At 38.4% G+C, this 24,576-nt stretch overlaps 1 protein-coding gene across 4 annotated transcripts in view; it reads right to left on the minus strand.

Annotated features, from left to right (window-relative positions):
- Window positions 1–412: 412 nt before the first annotated feature.
- The window catches only part of RANBP3 (RAN binding protein 3), a 52,148-nt gene continuing 27,984 nt past the window's right edge, over window positions 413–24,576 (minus strand). For all 4 annotated transcript variants that reach the window (XM_005494214.4, XM_005494213.4, XM_074528964.1 and 1 more), the window contains 15 exons: window positions 23,404–23,440; window positions 23,229–23,315; window positions 20,674–20,745; window positions 19,443–19,508; window positions 17,860–17,952; window positions 16,659–16,762; window positions 12,329–12,448; window positions 11,702–11,805; window positions 9,316–9,394; window positions 8,489–8,591; window positions 7,499–7,623; window positions 5,172–5,292; window positions 3,460–3,602; window positions 1,618–1,801; window positions 413–743 (listed from right to left, as the gene is read on the minus strand). In XM_005494214.4, coding sequence (XP_005494271.1) covers window positions 700–743; window positions 1,618–1,801; window positions 3,460–3,602; window positions 5,172–5,292; window positions 7,499–7,623; window positions 8,489–8,591; window positions 9,316–9,394; window positions 11,702–11,805; window positions 12,329–12,448; window positions 16,659–16,762; window positions 17,860–17,952; window positions 19,443–19,508; window positions 20,674–20,745; window positions 23,229–23,315; window positions 23,404–23,440 — 1,482 coding nt within the window. In that variant the 3' untranslated portion in view covers window positions 413–699. The remainder of the gene's footprint in view (window positions 744–1,617; window positions 1,802–3,459; window positions 3,603–5,171; window positions 5,293–7,498; window positions 7,624–8,488; window positions 8,592–9,315; window positions 9,395–11,701; window positions 11,806–12,328; window positions 12,449–16,658; window positions 16,763–17,859; window positions 17,953–19,442; window positions 19,509–20,673; window positions 20,746–23,228; window positions 23,316–23,403; window positions 23,441–24,576) is intronic.

Genomic DNA, 24,576 nt, shown 5'->3' on the forward strand with positions numbered 1-24,576 from the left:
AAAGTCTCTTATCGCATTAAAAAAGCTTTTCTGGTGAACCACAATGTTTTGTTTCTTTCTGTTTACAAACCCACTAGACAGCAAACAATGGTGTCCACATCCACAACCTATGCTGGGATTAAATGGTAAAAACATAACCTGCCCCATCTAAAGTCCAAAAAGAACAAATGAACCCAAAAGGGCAGCCAGTGAGCATAGGAGCTAGTGAGGACCGGGTTTCCCTGCGTAAAGGGGAGTAGGGGTTATAAAAGCAGAATTCAAGTTGGAACCATGTCAAAAAGTTCTATCTTGGAGACCTGCAAGACATGAACTATTGAAGAAACAGCCAAAAGGTCCCAATGAAAAGCTGTGACAAGCTGTAATGTGCCATTTTAATTACAAGGAAGAGGGGAAATGGTTGGGGGTGGTTGCATTTTGTGTTTATGTTGTTTTGGGGTTGGATTTTTTTTTTTTTTTTTGCTCATCAATATGATGAGCTTTCAACGTCCCAAACCACATTCAGGTAGTTTCCAAGTCTGCTATTTTTTGTGTGGAATCTACTGATCCAGACCAAAAACCCAAACAAACAGAACAGAGATGCACAGTTCTTAAGTCCTGGAGCTTTCTAAACCGCCTGAAAGAATTGCTGGCCTGGGGTATCCAGAGATGCCTGCAAGATGGTGTTCACAGCAGCCTTGCAAGCAGATTGGCTCACATCTGCTATGTGCTGCCAACGTTCTGCCCATCACCTTCATCATTAGGACCTGAAACAATAAAAGTAGTTCTTGGTCATAAGAAATATCTTTTGTTTCTTGCCTTGCAGTAAGAGACTCATCCCAAGTAGCCTACGTAAGTCTCAGATTCAGGTGTTCAATGAGAGATGAAAACTGTAGAATTCCTCCTCTCCCACCTTGCATATGGCCTTCTCCAGACTAAGATCTGTCTACTGTAGAACTTTATGTTCTTGACTAATCTAGTTCAGGAATCCCAGCCGCATCCAAAAACCTAAAAGCTCAGTTTCCAAGCTCTTCAATCTTCCCACTGCTTTTGTTCATATTCATTCCTCCCTTTTTCCCCTTCTGTGAATCAGGATGGAGGACTGTCAAAGGCTCTATGCTCTCAGCCACAAGAAAGCAAAGCACAAATGACTTCCAAGTTGAGAGTACAAAAGGAAGCCTTCCTCAAACTGAAGACTAGTATTTTTCTTAAATTATGATCTCCTCATGCACAATAAAAAGCATTACACTCCTTCCATGCCCCTTTGTAAACCTTCTGCTTTCCAAACAGCTCCCTACTGAAAGGTCATTCTGGATGCTGTCTACTGATTCTGAGTCAACTCAGGTTTCATGTGCAACTCCTGGCCATGATTAAGGTAAAAATAAAACTCAGAACTACACTTAGAAATCCTGTAAATGATAAAAAGCACAGAAAACCTCTGCTAAACTGTGGCATATAACTCACAGGCAGCACAGGGGCCTTTTACCAGTTTGGAGAAGAAGCAAGGAGTAGTTGTGCTCAAAAAGGAAAGCCATGCAATAGTCCTACTCCATAGACATATACAAAGAGCACAGACTGCCTTAAGAAATGACACAGAAAAATGCATGGTAAACAGGAAACACCATTGTCTTTCCTACTTACCACTTCCAACTGATCCTGAAGGCGCAATGACATCATCATCATCACTGTCTTCCTCATTTGACTGCGTTACCTCTGGCTCAGGGGCTACATTCTTGACTTCTTGCTCTTGTTCCACTCTACTGCGCAAGGCCAAGATCCGATGGTGCAATGCAGCATACAACTGCCCTGTATCTTTAGAGCTTGCCTGCATTTTTTAATATTCAGAAATAAGAAAAAGGTGCATGGAATTATAACACAATAAAACACTGCTGACATAATACACAGCAGTCATGCCAAATTTCACAATATACTTTTTAGTTTTCTCATAAAGTGTTTTTCAAACCAGTCAGAATGGGCTGTGCTACATGCAGCAGGACATTAGATATACAGAACTCTGGTGGTGAGAGTATATTCCTCTGCTTAGTTCCAACTTTCTTTGGATGACATACCCAGTATTTGCTAATCTCATAATAGCCTTCTTCATACAGAAATCACATAGCTTTCCTAACAGCTCCCAAAAGCTCATATTAAGAAGACCTTCAATTAAAATCTTGCAGATTTTTGCTGGCCTGTCAATAATTAAACTTCACACATTAGTAAATCATAATTAAGCCAACTGTTTCATGAGGAACTGGCATAAAATATCAATATGAGATATAATGAGAAAACTCAATGAACAGACAGGCAATTACTCAAAAATTTTTGAACAGTCTCTGTTTCAGAGGGAAGCACTTTTGACAACCTGTCAAATTCTTTCATAAGAAATAGTTTCCCCAAATTCTTTAATAAAAAATAGTTTCCATCCACCCCACATGACACTTGAATGTGTCTATTCTGTATCTGAAAATTCCCCTGAAATAAACTGAAATCAAAAAGTAATTCCAAACACGATACTTTCTATCAATACTAAAATCAAGAGTGAGTAACCTGATGACAGAAACTCAAAACTTTCAAAACTAGAAAAATATGGAGAAAAACTTATCCAATAATTTAATTTCCTTTTCTTCATCAATGCATATTTGGTATCATTAAGTTCAATTCTGGGACTCCAGATCCCAGGCCTACAAACCTAATGTCACAGAGAAAGCTGACCATTTGCTGATGCTTTCAATTTCTGATCCCTAGGAACACTAATTCTTTTGCAAGACACTTGCTCTCTTGCATCTTGTGTAAAATCAGTCTAAATCAAAAGAATGTTCTCAGACCTCCAAATATGTTGGTGCTTTAGCAGGCATTAGGGAATGACCTTTCTCCCATGCTGACTGTACGACCAGAGCTCAAGTGTTTTAGTAATTCAGATTGCGACTGCTGTTCCCTATTTAGTAAGCACAGAAACGACTTTCACTATCCTGTTACTGCTTTAATACACTGCATCAAAGGAAAATCAAAGTTTAAATGTGTAAACCTTAAGTACTAATATGATGTTCTTTAGTGTTTCCTTTTCAGTGGGCACCTATTCATCCTCCCACAATGCAGACAATGAGAGTTTTCCTGTGCTGAAAGTTCCACTAGATCTAATTTTAGTTAAACTACTGCATAAAATCTATTAAATAATGCCATTTTTTTTTTAAATCAGAAAAGAATCTGCATGAAACACTAGAGTCTCAGTATGTGCAAAGCAGATCCCCATGACTCCATGGGCAATGCTTTGAACAACATGGCTTCCTAGGGCAGCCTTTGATGTGGCATTTGTTCACAGCCTGCAAGACTTTCTAGACAAGCAAATCTACCAAGTGTCTTGTCTTTGGGGCAAGGGTGATGTTAAGACAGTGTAGGGTGCAAACAAAAAAGGAATGCTACATCAGCTACAGTTTAAGTGAGCACCAACTTTAGTATGATGGTTAAGACATAAACAGTACTCACTGATATAAGAAAAACTTTAACTCCTTGGTCCTCTGTATCCATGGCGGTGATCCGGATACTCTTCTCACTGGCTTTATCAATCTGCATCTGAGCCCAGAGCTTGGTATTTAAGATTAACCTGAGACTCCCCTGAGTCCTCATCACTAAAGTCAAGTTAGAAGATCAGTTAGGTGGAAAAAGACACATCAGGAAGTTCAAAACAGCCAAGACACTTATTACTGTACAAAGGTTTCAGTCTTTTTACAAATAAGCCCTCCTAGGCTTTTGTCACAACTGTAAATGAGGAGCATGTAGGCTTTGTGTGGGTTTTGGATGGGGTAGAGTTAACTTTCTTTCCAATCACTGGTATGGAGCTTTATTTTGGGTTTGTGCTGAACATACAGTTGATATTATAGAGGTATTTTTGTTATTGCTGAGCAGTGCTTGCACAGACCTAAGGTCTTTTCTGCTTTTCATACTACTACACTGATGCGGAGGATGGGAGTATTTAACACATTATGCTCATAGGTTGGAGACAGGTACAACAGAAATTACTGATGATCATGTGACAAATAGCTCGGTTTATTGTTCGGCGTCCCCTCTCACAGGGGGCTCCCATGCTTGGACAACGGATTGGTCGGGATCTCTGCACTGCCCAGCTCCCTGACCAATTATATGTCTGCATTCAGGATTGAATGGCACTGGCTGGGATTTTTTGTTTGAGTTCAAATCTATCCTATCGCTGCTCACCTAGGGATTTCTTTTCTCTAACCAACCAGTCAAGCTGAATTGAATCTCTGTTTATGGCCAGATTTATCAGTCCAGCTACATATCAGCTGTGACAGGTAGGTGCGAGGTTATGAGCAGGCACAGCTGGGACAAGTGACCCAAACTAACTAAAGGGATATTCCAGACCACCAAACACCATGCTCAGGATATAAAGCAGGGGGAAGAGGAGGAAGGGAGGATGTTTGGAGTGATGGTGTTTCTCCTCCCAAGTCACCATTACACATGATGGGGTCCTGCTGCCCTGGAGATGGATGAACACCGGCTTGCCCACAGGAAGCAGTGAATTAATTTGTTTTGCTTTGTTTGCAAACTGCATGCACTGCTTTTGCTTTCTTTTTTGAACTGCCTTTATCTCAACCCAGGAGTTTTCTAACTTCTATACACTTCCAGTTCTCTCCCTGATCCTGCTGGAAAGAGTGAGTAAGTGGCTGCAAGAGGCTTGGCTGCTGGCTGGGCTTAAACTGCAACAAGGCTATTGAAGATTATGAGTCATATCTAAAGCTATTTAGTCTGAAGTCTTATATGTTAATGCATTAAAGTTCAGCAGTGGTATCTGAGCAGATAATCTCAGGCTAATGCACATTCCTGCCAGCCTGAACAATTGTGCACTATTCAAACAGACTTCCCTCATCACAAGCAACCCATCCAAAACAGCCAGATCTGAATGATGTTACCATAAATTTCTAGGCAAATATTCTAGTTACTAAATATGGCTTGCTTTTATTGGGGAAAAAATAACTGGAACATCTGCTGCAACAGACGGGTATGAAGATACTCTCTTTGGAGGCAGTATTCACTAACTGAAGCAAAAGAAAAGGTCCAAACTGCTTCTGAGTTCCTGGAGCTAACAGAAACTTAAGTGAATGTTGCTGTGTGTCAAGGAAGAACCTTATAAAAATAGGATGACTGTCATCCAGTATCTCATTTCCCCTGGTTCCTCTTACCCAGCCGAGACTGTAATGTTCCATCATCTGTTGAGGCCATATCATTGAGTCTCAGGAGTCCTCGACCTCTTTCCACCCAAGACTGAGAGCTTTTATCAAATACAAACAGCTTGCACTGAATCTGTAACAGAAAATATGTCTATGGCATAGTGGTTGATTGAAGTAATAATATATTTCTTAGTCACCTACAGTTGAGTAAAAAATATTCAGATTTCATACTGGAATTTTTAATTGTTTATAGCTGTGGAAATCAAAACAGTCATCCTCTCTTTTGCAATAAATTTCTCAAAATATGCTGTTTTCATCAAGTTTTACTAAAAGAGGCTATGTATTCTTAAAGAATAAGAGGGTTCAAGATCAAAACAACAAGTAATTTTCAGGTAATATATAAATTTTCACAGAGGAAACTTAATGTCATAGGAGACTGCCTTATATCAGTTAATTCTTTTAAAAGCCTTAGGTACACACTGCACCACTGAATATGTTGCTGGAAGACTCAGTAAATATAATGAAAGCAAAGCAAAATTCTTCCTGTAAGGAAGCAAAGGATGGACAAACATGCTAGCTCATTATCGATTCATTATCAAAGCCTGAACAACACAAAGTCATTAATAACTGAGGTTATTAACTGAGGGTTCAGACGTTATAAAATTCAAAAGGTCTATGTATTTTTTCCAACAGTAGGAATACTGAAGGATCTTGACCTACAAGCTCCCTTTTTCTTCCTTGCCAAACATCTCTATATCACCCCCTCTAATCCAATTTTACTGTTACTGCTGAGGCTTTATACCTCAAACCATCACTCCTCAAGCTCCCCACAGATGAGCATGCACTAAGTGGAAAAGATACTTCCATTTTCCTTCCTTTCATTTCTCATCTTCTTCACGCCAAAACATCTAGCTCTGTATGTTTCTGCAACATTAACATAGTTCTGTCTGTACAAGTCCCATTTGGAATTTTAATGCATTACATTTCATAAGAAAAAAAGAATTAAAGTTAAGCAAGAGATCTGTTAAATTACAACATATTCAGGCAAGTCAGTCCTCTACTAAGTATGCAACTGCCAAAAGTTGTAGTTTTTCTAAGTGAAACAGGATTCTTATCTTTTCAGTGTCTTGTTCAATTACGTGAAGCACCCAGACATTTCTGAATTAAAGAGAAACAGAGATGTACCAGAAGAACATTTAAAGACCATTTATGTCTGGTAAGAAGAAGTCCAAGAAGGCAAACATTATAGAGTACTATTTTTAAGGTAATACAAGTGTAACTGATAGGCATTAGATACTGACAGTGCAACTGTTTGGTCTCAGAAGAATAGGGCATTGTGTCTGTAAGAATAAAAAAGTTATCCTTGAAAATAACACAATTCAAATGCTGAGAAACACAATATCTCAAGGAAAAAAACTAAATTATAATTGGAGTACAAAGAGAGATGGGAAAAAATACATACACCACTTCATTTTATATGAAAACCCTGCATGTTTTTCTTAAGGATACACTACAGTTAGTAAGTATATTAAAGTTAATTAATAACTACAATGTTAAATGTATCTCTATTAAAATCAGCAGTCTAAGTCATGACCAAATATCCTTCTACAACATCACTAATTCAATTAAGTTTCTTAAATCAAATTCCTGAGTGTTTGTGATACAGTTTCTATTTCGCAAGGAACTAGACTGCTGGCATAAATAGTCCATTCCAAATTTTAGAAAATCTTCAGTAGTACAACAATTAAAGAACTTAAAATATTTAATTAATTTAAATTTTCTTCAAATAATTGTCTCACAAAAAATAGAAGCTTCTATGTGATGGATTCAGGAAAGTATGCTTAAGATACACCTGGATGGCCTATATGCTAAAATTTATTCATAAAGAGGAAATTAAAAAACAATGGATAACAAGTTAATAAATAAGGATCTGATATAAATATCTAAAATTTGCATTTTAACACAAGAAAATACATTAGAGATATAGAGGAAGGCTGAATTGTAGGGAATCAGATGGTGTGCATTCACTGGACATCTGTTACGTGGGGTCAGAGACAGAGATGACACAAACTCTCAGAGATCCAGGCAACAACAGCAATGGTTTATTATGCTGGCCTGCTGATATAGGGGGCTTGAAACTTCCTGGTGTAAACAGCTGATTGGTTGGGATCTCTCTCTGCCCAGATCTCTGGCCAGTGGTGTGCTTGCATCTAAGCCTGGACAGGGTTGGCTGAGGATCCCCTGTGTAGATTTAAATCCAACCTATCTGTGGACTTGTTACTGTGACAGACATCCATATGAATCCCCACAAACTCAAAGCTCCTCTATCCGTTTCTTACCTGTAACACGTTACTTTCAGCTTCCTCCCCAGTAATCACTTCTACCTTCGCTAATAAACACTTCCTTGCTGTTGCTTTAGTATAGGCTGCTGCAGACTCTGCCAGTGATTCTGAAATATTATTAGCTGAACAACATTTTGAGAGTCTGAGAATGATTATCATAAAATTTTGTAAGATATATAAAAGTCTCACACAAGTACACGAGAATTTTGAGACCCTTTGAAATGTACAGAAAACAGACTTTAATAGAACACATTAAAAATTACTGAAATTTAAAGCAGAAGTTAAAGCTTGTCTTTTAATACTTGTTTTACAAGCATAAGGAACAAAACAGACATTCTCAAGAAGTTTTATCCATACATGCAATAGTTCAAAACCTTTGCATGGACACTTCCTTATCTGTAGATGCTCCAGCAGTACTGATACTCTTGCTAGCCATACAGCTATGCCTACACATGGACAGTGCACTTAATTTTCTCCTTCCATTTGGGCTTGCAAGCAGTTTACTGAAGAAAACCCATGGTTCCCAGAATTTCTGTAATATCTTGACAATTTGAAGTCATAGAATCCAGCAACCAGTTCTGAGTTCAAGCAACATGTGGGGCACCCACTCAATGCAACATACATTTGACTCTGGAATTCAGTCACTTGAAATGAAATAGAATTGTTAAAAAAAGTTTGCTACATTTCTCCTACGTTCTCTACCAAGTCCTACTAACAGTTCTGTTAATTCCCTCTAATTTTATTCCATTGCAGATACTCCCACAACCACAGACTGAGAATGAAAAAGAAAGTGCAGCCTGCACATGTTTACTATTAGAGGATCTACAGCATCCAGCAACTTCCACACCCAGCCTGTATCTTTGGTTACAGGAGACAGTAAAGGCAACATAAAAATCTTATGTTTTTGAAAAGTAACACAATATTGAAAAATACAGTAATTTAAAAACGGATTAACTACCATTCCTAATATAATATTTTGGTTTTCACCTTTTTCTGGCGTGGCCTCCTGAGAAGACGATTCAGACCCAGACTCTGTAGCAGCATTCTCCTTATTACTCTCTGTACTACCTTCATTTGATTTTGGTGGGCTCTATCACAGAAATAAAGAGGAGGTGAACAGAAGGGAGAAAACATACACTAATCCTGCTAAACAGGACTAGTGATCAAGTACTGAGGGTAGCTCCAGTATTTATAAACCATATGGCAAAAAAAAATAATCTCATGGACAACATGCTTTCACAGTCAAAACTATCCTACTATCTTAGCCAAGGAACTGAATGGAGTGTGCTGCAGCACAGGAATATAAACAACAGCAAGAAACAATGAGGTACTAGAAGTTATTCCTTAGGTTGGTACATCATGAACAGCATCTCCAGAATCATACCCCAGTCCTGAGGCAGCTGCTTTAATGCTGGGCTTGAAATCCCATCTGGGGGGAGTCACATTACTGAACTGCTCTGAATTTTGAGGACAAACGTAAAATACCTTCTAATACTTATACTCCAATAGCCATTTTAAAGCAAGGAGCTGTGTCATAAAATGCTTGGGCACAAGAACCATGTGCACTACAGAGAGGGCACTGAATCTCCTTACACTGAGAGCTTGAAAGGGAAACCCTGGAAACTATTGCTGGGCAGACAATAGCTTATAATGAACTTCCCGTGCTGCACTCAAAGTAAGTTACCTTCAAATGAAATGACTGAAAAAACGCCACAATCAAGTGAGAAGTATAATTAAAGGCTCTCAAAATTCCTGAGTGAGAATCCATAACAAACTGCTGGCAAAATTACAACATATACATGGTGGATACTCACTAGGACTCGCTCACTCATGTTCTGTCCAAAAACAAACTTGTTGCTAGATGCATCTGCACTGTTCGTAGAGTTCTCTACACTGAAAAAAACCCAAGAAACAAGCCAGGTTTTACAAGATAGAAAATAATATCTTTTTTATTTTCTACTAATAAAATTTCTCAGAAAGTGAGTGATTGTCACTGTCTTTAAGAAAGTAAGCACACAAACCTAGGTAAAAATTAATCCAACCTAACATGAGAGCACATTCTAGTTTTACAGAACAAGAATTCTCTCAGAATGACAACAAATTATTTTTTCTCTGTCAAAATCATCTCCTTCAGATAACTACTAACATACAAAGCAATGCTGAATGCTGAGGGCTTATTGTCTAATCATGTAACATACTTTTTTTTAAACTGTTTTTAATTTTTTTAAACTGTATTCTACATGTACAGATTTGAACTATTATACACCTTTAGGTCAATTTTTTCGGAAACTGAACAAACAAAAACAAAAGCATTTGCAAGATCATAACTGAAGCAAAGGCAGCAGGGATAAGTAATGCCTTTTATCAGACTAGCTGCAACACCACAGACTCTCCAAGAAGTTTCACAATCAAATATCAGCCTTTACTTCTTCCTTACAGAATAAACATCTTCCTCCCATCAGTATTTATATTAACAGATTTTAAATCCTATTTAGGAAGGACAGGAGTTTTATTCTTTTACAGACAAAAGACTTTAAAAGTCATTGTTCCTGTCCCTTCCCATCAGGCAGACCTTATTAAGACACCAGCTTGCTCACAGAGTGAACATACAAAAGCAGACCATTCCAATCAAGCCTACGTGCATTTCACCAAGTTTAGAAAATGGGGACTCGCATCTACATGATTCAAGTGAAACCAAACAAACCTTTAAATTGTACACGTAGAGTTGCTACTTCTGATTAAAGAGATTCCTAGAACAAAGAAGATCCTCAGTAGAAGATAATTTTACCTCCTAAGGGAATTAAATACCACAGTTCTGAACTCCAAATGTTGACAGGGAACTCAATGTGGCCTACTAATATCTGCCATGCCACCTAGCACATTTACAGTTTTTAAAGAATTTACAGTGTTACACAAAGGGAGGAGTTTCCTTTTACAAGTTGATTACCATAATGCTTTGCCATCTCATCAGAAAACCAGACCCAGCTCCCCTTAGAGACAATATTGTTTTTAAGAGAAGTTCAAACCTAGGTTTCTCGCAATTGACTCACCAAGAATAAATCTTCCCAAAGTAAAGACTCAAATAAAATGACAGTAGGTGTCACATGAGTTGAAAAATGCGAGAAAATATTCTGGTATTTGAAGGCCACATATTAGTAGTTATTGTCTGCCAAATCTGATTGATTAAGTCTAACTGTGTCTATTGGAAAGACACTGATCTGGCATCAAGAGGGCAAAGGTGTTCTCTACCTCTCCAGTACAACATCTGAAAAGTTCAGCATCGAAAGTTCATTGACTGCAAAACAGCCTACTGCCTCCTTCATGGTGAACAACAGGATCTTAAAAATGCCAAATATAAAGACAAAGAAAGCACGTATTGGTGCTTTTCCTACAATTAATTCCTTGCCTCAATCTGAATTTCAGCTTATGCCAGGAGCAGAGATGTTGCTCTGCTTCATCACTCTTGGTGGGATTTCCCCTCACATTTTTCCATGAATTCACAGCTCTGCATCTTCTGCTTTCTTATTCTTTACACTACTTAAATTTTTTGACCACTACTAAGCCAGCATCTTCACAGAGATACAGATTTCATGTATCACTACCTTAGCCTCAAGTGAAGGCTGTCAGCTCAGAGGTCATTGCTACATAAGACAGGATTAGCAGTTTTCTCCTGGCTGCCTTGCTTTACCTATACATCACGTTTCTTCTGATGTTACTGATGTTATTGTTATTCTTTAGAAGTTCTCTCAAAAACCTCCCACAGTTAGGCTCCTACTTATTCATACAGGCCACTCTGAAAAGGTTACTATAATGGAAAAAATTTAACTATTCTTCCTTTTATCTGTATCTTATATGAAACCTACTGAACAACACAAATACAGTGCAGATCTCTGTTTCTGATCATTCATGAGAAGAATGTCATGCTTTTTGGTTTCATGCCTCTCATGTCATGCTTTTTGGTTTTTTGAAGAGGTGTTGGTGAGAATGTGGTCAAATAAATAATATCAAATGCATCTCCCTTGAAGAGATGATTGAGGATTCCCCCAGATCTTTAGATTGCCATCTCATTCTTCAGAAGTCTAGGTTCCCACTGACCCAGTCTAAGCCCTGCATCCAATAAAGAGCAGAATTATACCAAATTTTCAATAAGGAAAATAAAGAGTAAGGAGAACTGTTACATTGGTTTCCCTGTAGTCTCACCTGGAACTGATGTACTGTAGAAAATAGTTTGTTGCAGAAGGTATATCTGATGTCAGAAGGCCAGCATTCTGCACATCGGCAGTTTCATTGCTTTCATCTCCTAGCTAGAAAAAGAACAAGTATATATCAATAATTTTAATTACGAAATTTTCAACTCACTCTACCTAAAGACAAAGTTCATCCACAAATGCTTTCTACAATAAAACAAGATATGTCCTAATATTACACTTTCTTTCAGCATGCAAGGAAACCTGAGCTAACCTGTCTTCAAGAGGAGGTACTAACAATCCAGGTCAGTTATTCTACGCACAAGTTTAAGCCCAAGCTCAGCCTATTTTTCCATCTTTTCTTTGAAGTCTTGGTAGCACGGGAACAGCTTAGGACCACATTTCAACTTCATTCTAACCCAAAAAGTAAAAGAAAACACCACATTCTACTGAGCTTTAGCTGTTACTCATGATTGCAGTAGATGCAATTTTTTCAAAAAAACTTATGTTACTTAACAGAATTCATTTATTAAATGTCCAGAAGACTAGTTTTATTAAACAGACAACTCTGCTGTGTTCATAGTTCTTAGTTTTACATATATTCATAAACTCTTAGTCAAGAGAACAAACATGTGTTTACCTTAACTCTATCTCGTAAATTTTGCCCAAAAACGAATGCTTGCTGTGCATTTAGTTCAACCTTCTCAGAGCAGTCATCATCTGAAGTATTGTTGGATTCCTTTTTCTGACATTCTGCTGTCTAAAGAAATGGAAAAAGGTAGCCAAAGAAGTTGAGTTTCTTTAAATAAAAACACCTTATGACAAGGTGAGTCACACATTCATTTACAATGACAAGCCAATAACACTTTCAGATCCACAAGGGATGTTTTGCATTTAAATGTCTCTGCTGTTAAGTGTTTTTCTTAGCAAATCACAGAATAGTTAAGGTTCAAAGGAATTTCTAACGAGCACCTGGTCCAAACTCTGTTCAAAGCAGCACCAAGTTCAAAATTCTTTTAAGCTGCCCAAGATCTCGTATCAAGTTTCAAAAACAATCCACGTGACAGTTTTACATTTTGGTAGTCTGGCTCTGAATCACGATTTTAAAGGTTTAAGATTTTAGCTAAGGGTTAGAGCCAATTCATATTGAAGTTAGATACACCAACAATAGGTTAATAATTATTAGATGCTTAAGCTAAAGCTAATTGTTATATTACAAATAATCTCACGTGTAGAAGGAAGTGGAGCAAGTGAACGATTATAGGAACATACTGAAACCAGCAGAACAATGCCCAGCACCTGGACTCTATGTCAATCCATCATGAAGCAGGGGGCCGTGGATCATGCCAGAGGGTCACAGAGACCTGACAAAGACCTTCCTGACTTCATTCCTGGGACCACTGACCCAGTTCAAGACCACCAACCCAATTCAAGAGAAGAACTGAAGGACTAATAATCTCATTTTAATACAAAGCAGGAATGGCAGGTGCTGGGGTTATGCATATGTATTATTTTGGGAAATAAATAGAAGGCAAAAATCCTTGTGTGATGTGGTCATGCATTTCGGGGACAACCCCCCCACCCCGTGCCACCCGCCGGCGTAATAAACATACTACTTTCAAACTTTAATTAGTTAGAGAGTCTTTGTCTGCGATTTTCGGTTTGAACAATTCAGTTCAATGTTCAACTACACTAAGTAAGACAGTTATGTCCTAAAACCCACCTGAAATCCCCTTCACACCACATCTGCAGCTTCTCACCTGTTTAATAGACACTTCCTTATTTTATTCTCATCTTGCCATCACCTATCACTTGAGACCTGAGAGCTCTCTCCAATTCACCTGTCCTAGTCCAAGCAGAACATACTCAGCTTTTTCATTCTCTCATCACTCCTCTTGTGCTCCAGTCACTAGTCACTTGAGTGATTTTTAAGTGTTTTTCATGTAGTGTCAAGCCCCAAACTACATATGGTATTCCTGATGCCATCTGCCAGTGGCACTAAAAGAGAAAGATCACTTCCTAAGCCTAATGGTCAGTATGTTGGAAGGCAGGGGCTCTTCAGCAGGATCTCAGCAGGTTGGAAAAACAAGCTGAGAAAAACTAGCTGACGGTTAGCAAATGCAAAGTTCTGTATCTGAAGTGAAAGAACCCATGTGTCACAAGGACTGAAGAGGGACTGTCTAGAAAGGAGCTGTGCAGACAAGTCTTTGAGATCCTGATACTGCATGAAAAATGTTGAGACAAGTTCGCACATACAGAATTTATTAGCAGATCTATAGCTGATAGTATTGCTTCTAAGGGTGAGAGTCATTTTATTTTGGAAGAAGGGAGATCAAAAAGGGAAGGAAAAAGAAAAACTTCACTTTGGCCAGCCATAAAAACTAGTAATGAGTTCCCTAGACAGGCATCTTCCCCCTGAGTGTCCTCTCCAGTGGAGCAGGTGGTACTCCCTAATAACCAAATTCCCATAGTAACTATATAGTTTTCTTTGTTATATGCTCAGACTTCCTGGGGTTTTGGGTTTTTTTCTACTTATGGTGCTGTTGATGCTGATGGAAGTGTGCCTTGCTGAGAGGCAACTGCTGTATGCGGGTCACTCCTGAGGCTTTGTGTGTGCATAGCGTTGGGTCCTCCCATCAGTGTTAAAAGCTATGGAGTAGGAAGTTAGGACAGAAGCAGGAAGGAGTGATTCCCATGCAGGTTGCAATTGTTTTCCAACACTACTTTAGAGTTTTGTAAGTGAAAGGCTCTGAGTATAGTGGAACAAGAACTATGGTATGGGAATAATCAGGAAATGTGCCACCACAGCGTGTGCAGGGAGAAGTCACAAAGCCACTTGTGGAAAGCAGGTGGCAGAGGTGCAGAATAGAAAGTCCTTGGGAGAACAAAAAGCTCAAGAACCTTCAGGTGCTGTGCAGAAGTGATGAACAATAGATTGAACATGAATAAGTAGTGTATCCTTTTATTGATTAAGAGGACTTACGGGCTGCTTTACTAAAACTGCTTTCTCCTTCCCACAGTATAGTAGTATCCACAAACATAACAAGATTTATTCCACCTTGCCAGGTTGTTTCTGTATATGTTGAACAGTCCTTAGGAATGCCTCTAGTGATTGACACTTGTCAGACTTCCAATCACTGGCTGCTATCCTCAAAGCTCACTGCTTCAGCCAATTTATCACCCATTTATAAATTCCACTCAAGCAGTACAGCTCTCTCCATATTGGCCACGACAATGATACTTCAGACCATACAAAGATTTTTGCCTAAAGTCAAAATCAACAAGTAGGGCTCTCTGAAAAGCAAATAATCTCAGAGGATAAAAACTCATCAGGTTGGTCTCTGTTTTATCCATGCTGGCTGTTCTCAATCCCTTTAAGGTGCCTCAAATCCTAGGACTCCTTCACTAGAAAGGGAGAGGAAGGAGATGAGCCATTTCTACTTTCTTGGAACTTCTTTCTTGCCATTTGTGGAAAGGTGTGCCATGCTTTCTTCTTTCCAAGTAACTGGGACCCACCACAGTACCACAACTCTCTGAGGACAGCTAGTGGTCTCACACAAGCACCCCTCAGCTCCCTGTCCTGAGCTCATGTTCTTCCCAGTACAACACTGGCACAACACTGTATTTTGGATCCAGGATGAGAATAATCTTCATCACACACTGGTATTTTGGTTGTGGCACAGTTGTGCTCACCCCAAGTCAAGGACTTCTCTGTGTCTCATGCTCTGCCCGCAAGGAGTTGCACAAGAAGCTGGGCGGGGGGAGGGGAGCACAGCCAGGACAGCTGACCCGAACTGGCCATTCAGATATTCCACACAATAAAACATCCTGCCCAGTGTGTAAACTGGGGGAGCTGCTGGTGAGGGGCTGATGGCTGCTGGGAGACAAGCTGGGCACAGATAGCGAGTGCTGAGCACCTACACTGGACATCACTTCTTTTCTTTGTGTTTTATCTGTCTCTCTCCCCTTTTCATTACAATTATTATTGTTATTATACTTAACTCTGTTTCAACACTTAAATAACTATTCTTATCTCAATCCACTAGCTTTACTTTTTTCCTGATTCTTCTCCCTATCCCAGCTGAGTAGAGGGAGTGAAGAAGTAACTCCATGGTACTTGGCCGCCAGCTGGGGTTAAACCATGACTCCTCCCTCTGCACCCATGGATACATCCTGTCTGGTCCTATGGACCAGTGTATGTCAAATTGTCTAAAACAGTCCTTAATCAAATTTAGTGTAATGATTTGCTCTGTAAAGCTTCCCCTAAAAAGAGGATTTGGTAGACCTGACAGCAGACCTCTTCAGTAGAAAACAAGACAAAGGCATTGAGTACCTCAGATTTTTCTTTTTTTTTTCACCACTAGGTTCCCTTTAACATTTTGCAGAAGGCCTACGATTTTCCTTCATTTTACCTCTGCTGCCATTACCACTGGAAGCCTTGCTTGCAGCTTTTCATTCTCCGTAATTCCCAATTCCAGCCAAATTTAGGCTCTCCCAGTTCTCCCACACATCCAGGCAATCCTTCTGTATACTTCTCAGGTGTCTTGACTGCTTTCACAAGATACATACACATTCTCTTTCTGGATTTAAGGAGCTCCCAAGCCCATACATGCTGGCCTCCTCCCAAACTTGCACAGTTTCAAGCGCTTTGGGATACGTTATTCATTCTCATGTTTGTCCATGCAGGTAATGAGCTCTCATGAGCTCTGCTGTCCTTCAGAATCCTACCAACCAGCTCAATAAACAACCTGAAGCCTGGTGAAGGTTCACTTTGATCTCCCTCTTGCTGGCTTCCCCTCTGATCTTTATCTATAAAGCCTTGACCAATTCAGTGCCTTCCCAAAACAAAGCCTCTGCATTCACACAGTTTCTTTTAGCATAGTGGAACCTATCCTTGTCTGTCTTTTCTTTCCAGCTTTATTTCCTAAAATATTTATGTCTGTCACCTTGAGTCTCCTCCTCCAACTTACCTTGTCTTCAGAGTCTGAACTTTTCAATGTTGCATCACTTGGTGATTCTGATGTGGCTGCAGAATCTGGAGGGATATTTACACCATTGGTGCCACTGCTGAGAACTGTAACACAGAAACAAAAACCCAAAAAAATACACGTGAACTCTCTAGATATTTAGACTGTCATAAAATTTTTCTTATGCAAATAGAATGTAGTTTTCTTGTTTAAGTCCATTAAACGTTGTAATGTAAACTAAAAATTTCCCATAGTACTTTGCAAGAGACATGAGGACCACAATTCAGCAATTCTTAGCAGAATCAAAATTCCAAATGCAGAAAACCCAGTCAGCAAATTAATCTATACAAATGTTGTAAAGACTTCAATATGTACAACTAATCTAATACTGTTCACAGCCAGCACGGTTTGTCTTCAGATTGATCTACCTGCTCACATACTGAAAATTTTACCCCAATACTAAGTCCTCTGTAGAGTCCAATCTGTGTCAGGAGGCATGTCAAGAAATCAAGCTAGAAATGTTAGGTTCTATGCCAGACTCTGCAATAACTGAAGTTACTCCTGTTTCTGTTCAACTAAACTTCCACATAACAAACGGCATCAGGCTGGGGAAACATGGGGTTTAGGATAGAGGGACTTTAAACAGCTTTTCGCATTAACTTCCACACTTTTACCATGTCTATTTCCATCAGCTACATCAAATTCCATAATTCCATAATACAATAAACATTATATGAATGACCAAACTTAAAAATTAAAATTCTATGTTCAGAATTAAATTTGTACTTCAAAGCCCCAACAGCAAAATGGTCCCCAAGCCCAGAGGCCCCTCTCACTGATTTAGGTACGTCATTGTTGATCAATTACCAGTAACAGCTTATTACACCATGGTCAATGCTGTCATTTGAGATTCACTGCTACACCACACTCTTAGAAGTCATTTTATTTCAAAACTTAAGTATGGATTACACCAAAGTTAGAGGCCTGGCAACATCAGACAGCCACCCTACCCAAGATGTGAAGGTTCTACTATGCTATCCTTCATGTAATACAGATATACTTACTATTTAGGATATTTCTTTTCTGAAAGGAGAAAACTAGAAAAACCAAGGTGGGTGTTGAGTAAAAGCAAGCCACCACATTAACCAAATTCAATGTTTTTGTTCTCTCTCCACTGTATTTAGAAAGCAAAAGCATCATTTACCCATCTGTGAGAAAGCTTTTGGCTGCGGTGCCTGTAGTACTGCTGGACGGAGCACACTTCGCTGCTGTTCCTTTGGTTTCTGGCTAGGGAGACCTGCAAGCGCAAAGTTTTTTCAAGAAGTATAAAGTTTTAAATTTGGAAAATTCAGCTTCATCTGATCTTCTCTAACTGCTTCCAACAGAACACAATTAAAAACAGAAACTAGAAAAGCTTCTACTCACTTCTTTTCCATCCCTCCTTACTCAGCTTCAAAAGAGAGTTAGTCCCAAATAGGGAAGACTATTTCCTAGCCTAAAAAGACACTTTAAAATACATTGTCCACCTTATTCAGGAAAGCACAGAAAGAAAGTAATTCAGAAATAAATGCCAATATGTAAGAGAATTCCAGTAAACCTATTTATGCACTGACATTTTATTCAACTACACATTACAAATCTTCTTTTCTCCTTCTAATAAAGTAATGTCCAGATAGTAGTAAAATATTTCTTTATCCGTGCAATCAATCAAACATATTGGTACTGTAATAATTGTGTTGCGTCATTTAATAACCTTTTGGCTTTCTGAATTAAACTGGCCTCTTTGGTTGTTACAGTAAGAGGCACAGCCCTACAACTCTAATTCTGCTATGATTCAAAAAGCAAATTGACCTTAAACAACCTAATTAAAAAACCCCCGAACATTGTAACATCAACTCTAGAAGGTTATGGCAAGCCCAGAAAATTCAGTTTTCTGGGCTTGCCATAGGTCAAGAAGAACCCTTGATCCAATAAATACTGCAACAGAACTCACTCATAGCAATTAGTTCCATTTCAGGTCACCCATATTAAAAGGGCATGACATCAGATTATAAAGCTATCCAAAGTTCAAACACTCATAAACTCAAAACAGCTTGTTCCTTTCTTAAATTTACCACTCTTCCTTCAAGTGAAATGAAGTTTCCACATAGTGATGCAATAATAGCTTTCATTACCTATATAGTTTTGGGTTTGTTTTTTTCCCCCTCAAATTCCTAAAAATTTGTAATACTATCATCTTTCTGATAGTGGCTGGGTCTACATCAGTAAACGGGAAACTCAGTCATAGCCAACCTGTAGTGCAGAACAGGCATGATCATGGACCTGCCACTTACACTGCCACCAAAAGCCAGGGAGAGAAGAAGTGGGCACTCTCTTGACACTTCCAGCTGCCCTGGCCTGGTCGCAGACTAAACACTCAGTGATGGCCAGAACTTGCTCAAGGCACTCGCTGAACACCCCTTTTCTTATGGTTTGCTACCAAAGGAATAAAATTCAATGTCTGGAAGATAACTCCAAGCACAAACAGAAGCTTGCTAAGCAGCAACAGCTGGGTGATGCGCTTCAAACATGCACAGCTGAGCCAATGCAAAACATGGATGCATCCATATGCATTACACAATGGATATGGGCACAACCACCCCAGAGAAGACAAGATTTTTTTTCTGCAGACACATAGGTATTGCCACCTTCTATTTACCACCTTCTACAGCTGATTGATGAAATTACTAACTAAATAAAATGCTTGAGCAGGTTTCTTTGTACTGTCGCAGTAAACAGTCAACTCACCTGCACTAGGTGCCTGACCATGGATAAGTATTGGTGGCTTCAGCCGGAATCCACTGCTCTTTTCCTCTGGAAATGAAATACAAAATTACAAGGACAGAGCTGTAACATATTAGAAATAGCCATTCAGTCATAAAATTGCTCAGGTTTTCCCCACTGTAACAACCCAAAAGTTCTATAAATATGCAAAGTTATTAGGAGCTTTACAAATAACAAATTCTCTTCTTCTGAAAGAAACCTGAATTTCCAGTGATCATCACAGCAAATATACACCTCAAAGAAACACATGGTATCGCAAGCAAGAAGTTCAATTTTTTTTTCAGAAGAAACAGGAAAAAGGCTGTGTTCACCAGAGAAATGGGACTCCTTCTGTGAAGGACTTAATAAAGATAATAAAGGTTTTAAGTGAGAATCAAACTAAAGAAATAACAATCAAAATTATGACTGAATGTGACAGCTGCTAACAAGTATCTAATTGCTAATGATCATAAACTAAGTTAAACTTAATTGCTTAATGTTAGTTTCTTGTAATAAGTTTTTACTCATGCTTTTGTAGTATGAACATAAAAAACTCCTTTGCTCACACTCACTAGTTATGGTTTTTAAATTAAATATCAAATCTCAAAAAAATTATAAATCTACAGCTCTTAAAAACTGAGTTCCTTACAACTTACAAAGAATAATTATACTGTTTGCCTTTTAGGGGCTTAGTATCTGTACTCAGAATAAGACAACTCAGGATCTTACAGTCTCACTGTGCTTGGTTATAAGCATATGATATTGATGTGCAGAACAGGCATGATACCAACACAACCAAACCAGAACGATGGAGACTAACAAAATTAGCAGTTCTGTCAACACAGGGTTCATAGATCATAGCTGAACACATGACCATGCTTTATGCTTGGTTTGCTTTTCAATATAAAAGAACACTTTTCTGAAGTAGATATATGAAACTTTTCCAAAGGTTTTATTGTGAGGCTAGCAGGAAAGGGTCATACGGCAGTATTCTACCATCACTACCAAAGCATTCAACAACTTTGATATTATTTTAATTACCTCCAGCAATGGTGATGTTGAACAACAAAGTGAGCAAGAGAACAGCTCTAAGATCAGAACCATCATCACTTCTGTTCTCACAGACAGGGTCTTACTTCTGAAGTACTTTAGATCACAACAAATTAACAACAGAAATATTTTTTCAAGAAAAATGCAAAAAAATTAGGAAGCTCACCTGGTTCTGAGTCAGAATTGCCTGCAGAGGGTTCACAAAAGCTTGATGGCATAAAGACATTGTTCTTTGTTACTGCAGCCAAGGAAAAAGAAAAAAAAAGGGAAGTTGTGGATGTTGTTCTTTATTATAAACCAGTTCCCAGAATTCAAACTGAAGTAATTTTTCTAATAATTTGTTTTATTTTGGTTTTATTTCTTCTAAATTAAAACAGCATTACAGCCAAAGTAGCAAACAAGCCATTGCCCATAAAATCCTCTCAGTGTCTCCTGAAATAGACAAAGAAAAAATTTCATTTTTTCTGAATCCTGTATAAATACAGGATTCCCAATCTGAACTGTATCTGAATTAGGAATTAGAAGTGGCGTTAGTATATATAATAGCATTGCAAAATGTATAATACCATTTCCAAGGGCCCCTGAGCAGAGAGAGCAGAAAGTTGTGTAATGCCTGCTAGAGAGTAGGCATGAACACCTGCGCTCTGATGGACCGCACTGTTTTCACCAAGAAGCAACTTAGGTTTGAACTACCCTGCAAAGACAAAACTCCTACAGAAACAGAGAAGAGCACATCAGAGTACCATCAGATGTCACCTCAGCAGGATAATAGTCAACCAAAGGAAAAAAATATTTGAAAAAACAGGCAAAAGACAGCACCTCTTTTCCACCCTTTTCTGGGTCTTAAAGAAGCAAACAATAGGGAGTTTGTTTGACACCCTGCCCAGCAGTTCTAGTACTTTTGGTATTATACAAAAATCATAATCCAGTTTATAAAATAGGACAATCAGAAGGAGACAGATTCTCTAACAGATAATTTTGCATGAAGTAAAGCATTGTAGTATATACTGGCTTTTTTAGTTTTTATGCAGCTGTAGAAAAAGTTCAAGTATGTTGAAAAGAGAAAAGAAGCTCATCTCTGAACACCATTGTACTAAAAAATATGCTATTTGCCTTTTATAATTAAGTCTGAAAATTTTTTTCTTTTTTCCTTAAATTCCACCTTCTCTCTTTTTACTATTGTCTGCCTTAAGCTTAAACATGACACAGTTTTCATGTAAGCAAAATTTCCCTATTCTTGAGAGAAACATAATCCCTCCAAAAAAATAAAAAAAAATTTAAAAATAAAAAAAAAATAAAAAAAAGAAGGTGGGAAAGTAAAAGATTTTCTGGAAACCAAAGCCATTGAATAATGTCAGCAATATTCAAAAAGGTCTTCATGAAACTTGCAATTCAAATCAAAGTTGTCACTGCTTGAGAACAACACACATCAAATGAGAAGAAAGGTGTCAATAAATCACCACATCCTCTCAAAATTCATTAACCAAGCAGCGGCTTGAAAAAGGATACTGGACTCCTGGAATATCCAGTATTTAACCAAGGAAGAGTTGAGTAAATTGTTTTCCTCCACTTCCTAACAGATGTAAGCACAGAGATTCTAATCTTATACAACAAAGACATAGCGGAATGCAAGTGTTAAGAGACTATGAGGAACCTGGTTATACGCATACTATTATTCTCACAGAAAAATCTACAGAACCCTGTCTTCATTATTTTTGCACATTCCTTTACTAAGAGTGGTTAGCAAACAGATAGCAGCAACACTGATCATCCAATTCACAGGATGACATCTGGAGACCCACTGAGCTGCCCAACAGAAAATTTGGATCTGAAAGAGAAGAGCTTCATCCCCTGACTAGCATTGGTGCATGAATTTAAAATGGTATGTCCATAAAGTATCAGCAACTACATCTTGGATTTCACAGTCATTTATTTCTTTCAAATTAAAATCAAAACAACTAGGCTTTCACCTTTCAGTCACATCTCCAGATTGTGCTGCATAGGAGAGGAACATTTTTTTACTTCTTTCTCTCATGGTATGTCATCTTCTTTGTTTCAACATAAGACAGTAGAAATAAAGTAGCAGTCTCAAAATCTGCCTCAAACACTGACATAACTGAAATAACTGTTGATCAAAGCTAAAACCTTCATATGATCTGTGAGGAGAGATGGCACAAATCAAGACTGTTCCTGTGAGTGAACAAATATCAAATTCCCATGCAAGGGAATGTGAATTCACTGCCCTGACTGTGCACAGGCTGTGGTCATTCTCTCTTGCATATGTCAGGTGCTTAAGAAGTGCACTGAATCCTCCCCATTTTAAAAGTAATGGGAGAAGAGAAAAGCGGACTAAAACATGAGTTGAGACTTGAAAAACTTCCCTGGCAGCAGAGTAACTAAGAAAAAGGTAGCACTTATATAACTTGGAAAAAGCGACCTAATCACAGCAAATCAAGAAGATTTCTGGTTAATTCTGCAATTTAACAGCACAATAGTAAAAGGTAAAACTACAAATACACATAAACTTACAGATAGAAAACATTTTTAAAAACTATCTGTAAGCTCCTTTGGGCTTCATCAAATTTGCTAACATGAATACATGGCTGCTGTGGTCTTAACCCAAAGCACAACAGACAGTAATAAGACTGCCTACATGACTGGAAAAAGAATTTCTAGGTAGGAAAACTATCCCTTTATTTATAATAGCATAGCAGCATTTACCTGACTGAGAAGGAGGGAACTGATTCAAAGATGAAGTTCTCTCTCGTTTTACAGGTGGACAGTAGCTTCCATCCTCTCGATCAGATTCTGTAGAAAAAACTTTATTAGAGAAAGCGCAAAACATCCCAGCAAGACACACACTCACAGCTTTTAATTTTACAATAAAATCTCTTACCATCTCCATCTTCTGGACTTGATCCATCTGCAGATCTCTGAAATCAGATTACACTGATCAAAGAAAGATCACATACTGAACATTTCAGTCTCTTCTATTTGATCCAAATGTTTTAAACATCAGTTAGGAGAATTTTTCTTTAATGTCAATGATACACACTAACGCAATAACCTTCCGTGATTTATATGTGGGCATAGAGTTTCACACAGATACTATCAAAAGCAATTAATTCAAAATATTTCATTTACAAGTAAGATTCCCGAAGATTCCCAAGCACTAATATCTTTAGGGACTGTGTAACAATTACTACAGTTACATTTTCTATATACTGAAAATTTGAAAATGACAGTTTTACAAATTGGTTTCATTTTTAAAATATGAAGTTTCAAGCTCAACATAAACATACCCATTATTTGTGAGTTCATTCCAAAGCACTTTACCTAATTACTAAGTGACATTAGTTCCTTCAACAAAATTATAGCATTAGAGGAATGCCTTTCAAAGCATGCTCTATAAACCAGTATGACAGTATTTTTATTGGAATTAGCAATGGATAGTCCCCCTAACATGTTCCACAGTACCAGAACAAAAAAAGAAGCACCACAGGCTACCAACTATCATAGATATTTTAAAAAGTCTCTGAACAAAGGTTTTATGTATTTTCTGAGGATTTCTATGGCTCCTTCCTCCTATCTCTCTGCCAGTTCCTCAACTAATATAATCTCCATTGCTCCTCCAAAAAAAATAACCCCGTGACAGATTCCTTCCACTATGGAAGGTGATCACAGCTGCATCACATCTTGATCTCACTACAAAACATCTCAGAACAATTGAATTGCTTAGGTAAGCAAGAACCTTTAAGATCTTCAAGTCTAAGTGATCCATCAGAACTGCCATGCCCAATGCTAAAACGTGTCCACAAGTGCCACATCCACACATCTTACAAATCCCTGCAGGGAAGATGGCTCCACCACTGCCATGGGCAGCCTGTTCCATGGCTGCACAAACCTTTTGTGGAACATGCTTTTCCTAATATCCAATCTAAATGTTCAACTTGAGGCCATATCCTTCTGTCCTGTAACTTGTTACCTGGAAGAACAGACCAACCCCCCACCTTGGCTACACCATCCTTTCAGACAGCTCTGGCATACTGGACCATCTGCCTAGTCCAGC

This window comes from Zonotrichia albicollis, chromosome 29 (assembly GCF_047830755.1).
Source record: "Zonotrichia albicollis isolate bZonAlb1 chromosome 29, bZonAlb1.hap1, whole genome shotgun sequence".
In the NCBI taxonomy this organism is placed as follows: domain Eukaryota; kingdom Metazoa; phylum Chordata; class Aves; order Passeriformes; family Passerellidae; genus Zonotrichia; species Zonotrichia albicollis.